The sequence below is a fragment of the Zerene cesonia genome, chromosome 24 (assembly GCF_012273895.1).
Source record: "Zerene cesonia ecotype Mississippi chromosome 24, Zerene_cesonia_1.1, whole genome shotgun sequence".
Taxonomy (NCBI): Eukaryota; Metazoa; Arthropoda; class Insecta; order Lepidoptera; family Pieridae; genus Zerene; species Zerene cesonia.
This window is the reverse complement of record NC_052125.1, coordinates 4,414,967-4,424,178: the sequence shown is the minus strand read 5'-3', so window position 1 is coordinate 4,424,178 and position 9,212 is coordinate 4,414,967. Positions and strand designations below refer to the sequence as shown.

General features: G+C 36.8%; 1 protein-coding gene and 1 non-coding gene across 2 annotated transcripts in view; one reads left to right on the top strand and one right to left on the bottom strand.

Annotated features, from left to right (window-relative positions):
- Window positions 1–9,212, top strand: part of LOC119836379 — a 31,019-nt gene that overhangs the window by 17,475 nt on the left and 4,332 nt on the right. The window contains exons 4-15 of the mRNA XM_038361683.1: window positions 39–635; window positions 1,100–1,297; window positions 1,907–2,071; window positions 2,890–3,022; window positions 3,383–3,456; window positions 4,021–4,136; window positions 5,028–5,102; window positions 5,446–5,562; window positions 6,122–6,269; window positions 8,077–8,155; window positions 8,634–8,768; window positions 9,182–9,208. Of these exons, the coding sequence (XP_038217611.1) occupies window positions 39–635; window positions 1,100–1,297; window positions 1,907–2,071; window positions 2,890–3,022; window positions 3,383–3,456; window positions 4,021–4,136; window positions 5,028–5,102; window positions 5,446–5,562; window positions 6,122–6,269; window positions 8,077–8,155; window positions 8,634–8,768; window positions 9,182–9,208 (1,864 nt within the window). The remainder of the gene's footprint in view (window positions 1–38; window positions 636–1,099; window positions 1,298–1,906; window positions 2,072–2,889; window positions 3,023–3,382; window positions 3,457–4,020; window positions 4,137–5,027; window positions 5,103–5,445; window positions 5,563–6,121; window positions 6,270–8,076; window positions 8,156–8,633; window positions 8,769–9,181; window positions 9,209–9,212) is intronic.
- Window positions 7,396–7,467, bottom strand: Trnat-cgu. Its single transcript has one exon. It is a non-coding gene; the product is annotated as a tRNA-Thr (tRNA).

The following is a 9,212-nucleotide window of genomic DNA, read 5'->3' as shown; positions in this document are numbered from 1 at the left end:
AATATACAAGCCCACTCTCCCCCCACTCCCCGATATACCAGATATAGAAGAGGAAGAAGAAATGGCAAGTGAGAATGAGAGCCATTCAGAGAACAAAATACATCACGACGAGTTTTTGCCGCACATAACTGTAGAAACAACAACAGAACTCAAAAACGTAACAGAAGCAAGTGATAGCGAGCTGACCACCGACACTGCTAGCACATCGACAACAACAACCGAATCAACAACAACAAGCACCGAGGCAACAACAAAAACAACAGAAAGAGTAACGGAGACAACACCGAAGGCGACAACGGAGAAACAAACGGAATCATCGACGAGAAAAACGGAAAAAACAACACAAACAACAACAGAGAGAACCGAGACAACTGTCAAAACAACGGAAAAGCCGAAAGATAAGAAAAAAGACACGTTCGATAAGGAAAAGAAAGATAACTTCAAATTGAACGAAGTCACGGAGAAACCGATTAAAAATGACACTATAATAGATATAATACAACCATCTATGAGTGAGGTTACTCCAGGCTTCATTATCCCCACTCCAACTGAAACCTTGGGGGGTAGTACAGCATCTGAGTCATCTGTATCTGTAGCTATAGAGAAAACATCGATTAATACTCAACCTATACCAAGTAAGTTTTTATTTTATTACGTCATACATCTATTGTATTATGTTTTATTTACAATCGCAGCGTCATTTTAGTAACGTCACCAGATACAAAACTAAAGAGTTATCATCAGATACTAAAACGATGCTGAGTTTTGAATAAATCAATTTCATCATCCACAGATGATAAAATAAGTCTTTAAATTTCTACTACTTACAAAAAAATAGCCATTTATCGTTTTCCTAACATCAAAAGCAATATTCTGTACTAATGTTATAAAGAAAAAGAAAATTTTTGCGTTTGTTTGTACAAAAACTCCCAAACTAATTGTTCCATCATTCAGTTCCAAAAAAGGTTAGTTAATTTTATCTTATTATTATTTTTTTTATCTTACGGATGAGACAGAAACCTTAAAAACATATAGTATAAAATGAATTGCATATAATTGTAAAAAAATTATCCTTTTACATATATTTTTTATATTCCAGCGTCCCCATCAATACCCTACTCTCCGTACCGACCACGCCCCGGGATAGTTCTAGACGACACGGATTTCAAGCCCCACGGCACTAGATTCAGACCCGAGGCGTCTGTGATAACAGCCGACACACGCTTGCCCGGATATGGGGAGATATTTGACGTGACGGTTTCAGCTATACAGGGACCCGGAGAGAAGGGGGGGGCAGGTGAGTTATTTTTTGTGCCTATGTTGGCTAGTTTAGATGAAACTATATTTCAGTTAACCTATTATAATATTTTGCACACTGTGTTTGTCTGTAAGTGTTTTATATTTAAGTGAAATATGAAATATGTACTTTCATTTTGTTATGTATATAAGTATAAACAAGCTTTGCGTACCGAAAACATAAACAAGCAACTAAAAAAAAAAACAAACATAACCCTCCTAATATGTTATAAACAGTATAATTGCAGACAAATCATTGATTTTCTATAACACCCACACTTAAACAATCAATACAACATAAACACTTTGTTTTTATACTGTATTTTTATTAATAACTAGCTGCGCCCCGCGGTTTCACCCGCGTAAATCCGTATCCCGTAGGAATATCGGGATAAAAAGTTGCCTATATGTTATTCCAGTTGTCCAGCTGTCTACGTACCAAATTTCATTGCAATCGGTTCAGTAGTCTGCGTGAAAGAGCAACAAACACACACACGTCCTTACAAACTTTCGCATTTATAAGTAGGAGTTTATTTATAATTTATCTTTAATTTACAATGTATAGCTTCTAACAATTTACTATATATTTTTAACATTGAAATAATTCCAGTTCATATAGAAAACATAAATATACACGAGAATCACGACGACATTATCGTATCGCCGTCCGGCGAGCAGGGCTTCGTCTCCATCGACGGCAAGCGGACTTACCTCAACCTGTTCGACACCACCAGTAGCGTCAGCGCCACCAGAGTGCAGACACCGCAGCATACCAGTGAGTATGATACCACATGATACTTACACGATGACATTGATGTATGTCATGTTGGACATTTAGACATGAACATGACATTAAAGTGATGTTAGATATTATGTAGTCTAGTTAGATACTATGTTAGATATGGGTATTGACATTTTTTCTAAAGGATATGTTACTGTAAAACACTAAACGTTACGTTATCGTTACGTTACAATGTCGCCGACCTAGACTTTCGTGAAGTTGCAATCTATCTACAAATTGTGATCCGGAACATACAGTTTAATACTTAAAATTATTGGCATAATAAATAAGTATTTGCATTCTAGAAAGGAGAGTGAGAACGTTAAGGGAGAGAAAATTTCTCGTGGGACGAATGATGATATATTAGATAACAAGCCAATGATGATGATACATACATATTGACATTTATTGCATGACTATATTGACATTAATACAGTGTCGGGATTTTTACACATTGGCAAGTGGCCATGATGACCATAAAGAATGCTATACTTGAATATAGTTCAACATCATCATCAGCCCATATATATTCCCACTGCTGGTACACAGGCCTCTTATGAAGGTTTAGGCCCACGCTGGCCAAGTGCGGGTTGACAGATGTCACATGTCGTCAAAATTTTGATTCTCGGACAAGTTATTTACATGTAGTGTATATTACACTTTAATATCAGCATTAAATGACCAGTAACTAGGCTATACATATATGTATAAAGATGTATACAATCACGATGACATTAATGTCATCATAATTCAATCAAATGTTCATACAAAAAGAGTCGTATAGCTGAATAAATCCATCGTTTATCTTTCAGCGCCCCCCCAATTACCCGCAAGCCCCGCTATGGGTACAGGGGTAGCTATACCCGCGGACGACGTCCCTCCGCCCCCCAGGAGGCCCCAACACCGGCCCCAGCAGGCGTACAGGCGCCCCCAACCCACCGTGCGGTGAGTTATACTAGTGTAGCCTGTGGCTAAGCTCGCGTTGGTCTATTGTGTTAACCGATGTAAGGATGAGGTTTTTCGATTCGTAGTATATTTTTGTGTAATTGCATATTGCTTTTTTTAATGGATTCATATCATTTTTGTTGTTGTACATAATTAAATAGTGAATTTATTTAAAGTGATATATACCATGTTATATGAATTACAAATTGAATAACAGTTAATTTTAATAGAAATGGATTTTTCTTTCTGAATATACCTGCAATTAACAGATTAAAATATACATACAAAAGTACAAAAAATCGTCAAAAAATAACAAAAAAAAAATGTATTTAATGCAATTTAATTTGTATTTTAATCCAGTATCGACACTTGCATCGTGGGTGATGATTCTACGTGCGATCAGGCGCAGAACGAAAAGTGCAGGACCGAGGCTGGTTAGTACTACTTTCAACCGACTTCAATGAGTATTGTATCTCCTCAGATCTTTCGACTGGGTTAACCGGTTTTTGAGGATTTTTTCATTTATTTGAATGCTGGTGTCTCCCATATGGTCACACTTACTAGTCTGATTATTTGGTTTTAAGGCGGTTTTTTTTTGTTTTTTGTTAGAAATAGTTATTTTTTAATGTCTGTTTTGTCTTATAATGCAGTTATTTGATTTAATGTGAAAAAAAATATAATAATAAAAAAATGATTATATTGTATAGTTCAAAGTATTGAAATCTTTTTCTAGTTTAATCTTTATACAATATGTTTGTTGAAGTAAATTTAGACGTTTTTGAGTTTTAAAAATGGAAAATAATAGAAATGCTTTTATCTTTTTCAACCAATCGAGCTAGTAGTGATTACACAAACTTTAAGCATAATATCAATGGTTTAAATTAATTTTTATTAATTCAAACAATTAGATCATACTGTTTACCTTACATCGTATATTTTAAAATATAAACAACAAAAAAAAAACAAAAAATCAAAAAAAAAATCCAATCTTTTCCCAGGCATATCGAGCTGTCAGTGCCGGCCGGGCTACGCGAGGCGAACCCACCGCGACCCGTGTCGGCGGGTCGTGTCTCTACTACTGAACCTGAGGGTGGACAGGCTGTATGATAGGAAGGTGTGTAAAAAATAAAAAAAATTGTATAATATTTTTTTTTTGTATAAAAATACTTTACTACACATACAGTTCGAACTCAAACTCAAACATGTACTTATTTTTTCATTCAATTAGACTTCTTTAGAAGCGCTTTTGATATCCAGAAATAATAAGTATCTTACTGAGAAAATTTTTAAAGGCTAGAAAAAAATCTGAACGCGCAGCGGGATTCGAACCCGCGCAATTTTGACAAACCGTTGCTACGGTTTTAAATTTACTCATTTATGAAGCACTAGCTGCGCCCCGCGGTTTCACCCGCGTAAGTCCGTATCCCGCAGGAATATCGATATAAAAAGTTGCCTATATGTTATTCCAGTTGTCCGACTGTCTACGTACCAAATTTCATTGCAATCGGTTCAGTAGTTTTTGCGTGAAAGAGTAACAAACACACAGACCATCCATACAAACTTTCGCATTTATAATATTAGTAGGATAATATAATGTTAGCAGGATTTCAAAATGCTATAAAATTAAAAATTAAAAGTTTTGACGTGACAACGTCTTAAATTAGGTTGCGGCTCGGAGTCACTCATGAAAAAGTGTAACGTCCGGTAACGTTACGATGAGTCACCGAACTATGATCGGTCCGCCGCGCGCGCAGCACTAGAGAATTAGGCGCATTGAATCGGCGCGTGCTTGTGTCTCTGTCTCTGTCTTTTTAGTAAACAAAATATATTTTCTATAGTTAAAATTTGTGCAATTCTTATTTTCATTCAATTCCTTGTTCCTATTGTGCAATTTAATAATATTCATATCAATAAATATTCTACCGAGAAAAAGACGTTGTCACTACACACAATCTTCGCCCGTAAAACCGACTTTACAGGCAACCATTTTTTTTATAATCTACAGGTTGCGTGGGATGACAAGTTAGCTGATAAAGATTCAGACCCGTACCAACAATTGAGCTACGAAGCTGTTAGAGCTGTGAGTATATAATATTATTTAATAATTATTTCAACTTTTTTTTTAAATTAGAAACTAGCTGTTGCCCGCAGTTTCGCCTGCGTTGTTATAATAATATATCATGGTATAAATTTTCTATTTTATGCACTTGAGGGTAGAATTTTAAAATAGCTTTGTTATATGAGCAGTGGTTAGCTAAGGGCTGATGATGACGATGATGATGGTGATGTCGATGATGATGGTGATGATGATGATGATGAAGAATATAAATAACATACTAAATTAATAAAAAATGGCTTTTTCTTGCACGATAACGTACTAATTACGCGTGTTTTGATGCGGTTCTCCTTTTCTATATTTTCAGATAGACTCGGCGTTCTCAATGACGCCATTTTCCGATGACTTCGTTTCCGGCTCCGTGAATTCGATCCACCACGGCGATGTGAATAACAGGGGCGTGTTCGTCAACTATACAGTGTTGGTGAGTAGAGAAAGAGATAGGAAGAGAAGAGTAGTATTATTTTTTTATAAGAAGAGAAGAGTAATATAATTTTTATTTTAACGTTTGTTGGCTGAGCACTTCCGGTCGGCTGAACCGATTTTGATGATTCTTTTACTATTGGAAAGAAGGAGAGAAACACTTTAGACTTAGAGTGTGTGTTTGTTGCTCTTTCACGCAAAAACTACTGAACCGATTGCAACGAAATTTGGTACGTAGACAGCTGGACAACTGGAATAACATATAGGCAACTTTTGATCCCGATATTCCTACGGGATACGAACTTACGCGGGTGAAACCGCGGGGCGCAGCTAGTATAATATACTTACATATAAACAAAATATGAAAACAGTAATAGTGGAAAAAAAGGCTCCCCGTCAGCGAAGCGGTAACCATTTTAAGAATAAAATGTATTACTGTACTGATTTTCAGAGGAGACGACTGTACGTACAGACGTAATAATTTCTTTCTGATGAATAAATGTTTCTTTCTTTCTTTCTTTCTTTTCTTTCGTCATTATAATTCATCAACATCCGAACAGATGCAAGAGACGCCGGAGACCCAACGCGCCGCAGTCGCAACGGACATACAGAAGCACCTGCTGGGCGTGATCAGGCGGCGCTCCAACAACGTGGGCGCCTCCGCCCTCTGGGTGGACTCGCCCGCCGGCAGCGTGCTGCCTTTGCGAGGTGATCTAACACCATATACACCATTTTTTATGTCGTCGTGGGTAATGGAGCCGGTGGGACGCCTGATGGTAAGCGCTACCACCGCCCATGGACATTTGGAAAGCTGTAAGGTCGAATGAAATTAGTATATTCAATTACATGCTGTACTAATAAACTAACAGAATATTATAGAAAAAAGATTTATTAATAGATTTTGTCAATACTAACCATACTAACAACCATCATAAAATTGTAATTAGATATGATTAAGGAATAAATAAAGGCTTAAATTATAAGGTCGAATGCAGACCTTACGCCTCTACAAATGTATTGCTGACTTCAAATTGGAAAATGATTAAGATTGACGGGTGGATAAAGGATAGGATTAGCAAGGGTAAGGAAAAGGATATGGGCCTCCGGTTCCCCCGCTCACCGAACGAAACACAGCAGTATGCTATTTCGCGCCGGTCTCCTGTGAGGGTGTGGTACTTTCCCGGTGCGATCTGGCCCAATTCGTGCCGAAGCGTGTTCGACAACCCTAATAAAATATTAAGGATATAAGTGCATTCTTATGCAGCCTAGTGTATTCCAGTGCAGTCTCGTGTATTCTAGTGTGATCCAGTGTATTCTACAAAAGTGATAGTGTATTCCTAAGTATTCTAATGGATCCAACCGTAAGAACCAATTCCATCCACCCAAACATCCATAAAAACGGTCCAAATATTCAATATAAACCTAGGAGGCCTGTACCTCATATTCATAGCGGGAACGTGTATCGGATTATGATAATGATATATTATATATATTTAATAAATACTAGCTTCCCGCTCACGGCTTCGTCCGCCTCCGTATGGTACTTACCTTTTAAACCTTCCCTGGACTATTCAGAATGCACCAATACCATGATTATAAAAATCAGACCAACCAGTCTCGAGTTTTAGTGAGACTAACGAACTGCAATTGATTTTTATACGTAAGAAGATGAGACCATTCATCATTAAATCAGATATTTAATATAACAATTCGTAACAATCTAAAGAGAAATATTGTTATAACATTAAATTATATGCTGTTATATCATATTTCAATATAATTAATTGTAATATCGGTACAGTAGAAATTAAAAAAATAAAATTTAAATAAGCGTTGCCTCCTGTGAGGTTTGAACTCACGACCCCTGGTTTACGAGACCAGTGCTCTACCACTGAGCTAAAGAGGCTGTGCTTAACGCTTCGAAAATAAGCTTAAAATATTATGTCTTATATATTATTTGTCTATATACCTACAAATGATAAAAATTAAATCCTACTTAATATTATAAATGCGAGAATTAGTGAGTATGAGGTCACTATATCTATGAAAATAAAACTCTATCACAATCCGTTTCGCAGTTTTTAAGATTTAGGCTTATATAGGGACGTAGGGATAGACAGAGAGAGCGACTTTGTTTTATACTATGTAGTGAATGTTTATTCAGTTTCCAAAAACTATCTTTTATTTCCATCACTTAACGCATATATTTTAATTTCGACGATTTATATTTATAAAGAACTAGAGGCCCGTCCCGGCTCCGCCCGGATATCAAGAATCCTGTTTTATCCTAAGGGAGCATTTAATCGGGATAAAAAGTGTCCTATCACCAAAGTCACCTGATTTGTTTACCAAATTTTATCAAAATCCGGTCAGTAGTTTCAGCGTGATTGACACACTTATAATATTAATGTCATAGTGTGATGTGATAAATCTTGTGCTAAAGTGCGTTAAAACAGAATAAATCTATCTATTATTTTTCTTCTATCTTTTTTAAAGAAAGTTTCCTTTCTTTCAGACGTCGACGAGTGTACCTCCCCGGATTTAAACGACTGCCACAAGCTAGCAACTTGCACCAACACTTGGGGGGCGTTCAAGTGAGTATATATTGCCTAATACTAGCTGATGTCCGCAGCTTCGCCCGCATTTAGTTATAATTTTTCATAATACATATATACAGGGTGTTCTAATATAATATACACATTTATTGCATCTCTCATCACCACGGATGTATACATGGTGCTGTAAACACAATAATTGTATATAGAGAGTTCTCATATATATTCATTATTTATTTCATTTCGCACTGCGAGTATACAGGGTGTTCTTACACATAGACATTTATTGCATCTCTTACTACGAGTATATACATGGTGCTGTAAACACAGCAAGCTTACACGAGTGTTCCGACACATATTTATTATCAATCTCATCTCGCACTGCAAGTATACAGGGTGTTCTCAATCTATACAAATAATTTATGAGTTTCCGTACTGCGAGAGTATACAGGTTGTGGTCAACGCTCTATCACGTTTTCTCTCAGACCACTGCGACTATACAGGGTGTACTCCCCAGGTGCACGTGCCCCGACACGACCCTAGACCCGGCCGTGACGCTAACACGCGCCGGCCGAGAGTGCAAACAGTGCAGTGCGTCGCACTGCAACGAGCGAGGCGCCTGCAACTATAGCAACGGCCAGCCGTACTGTAGGTGGGTGTTCATTGTTACATACATGGTAAAGGTGAAAATGTGTTTGTTTGTTTGATTGTTCAGATATTAAATTTCAAATTCAAAATAATTTATTGTGATCTACCCTCTTTGTCCGCTAGAATTAATGTTATCTTCGTAGATGTATCCAGGTCAGTTGGCAGTACACTGATTTACTAAACATTTGTGTATAATACGGTTTTCTATAAAAGCGTGTGTTGTTTTACTTTTACTCGTTTCAATATTCCAATGTTTTTTTTTTGTATGTGTATGTACCCGCATTTTATAGAAAAATTTCTATAAAGTGCGGGTACATTAACATTTTTTTTAAAGTATAATTTCTACTACTATTATAAGAAAAAAATGTTTTTTTTTTTGTTTAATCTATTATTTCCACCACATGTACTCGAGCGCAGCTGCTCGAGCGGCTACTACGGGTCGACGTGC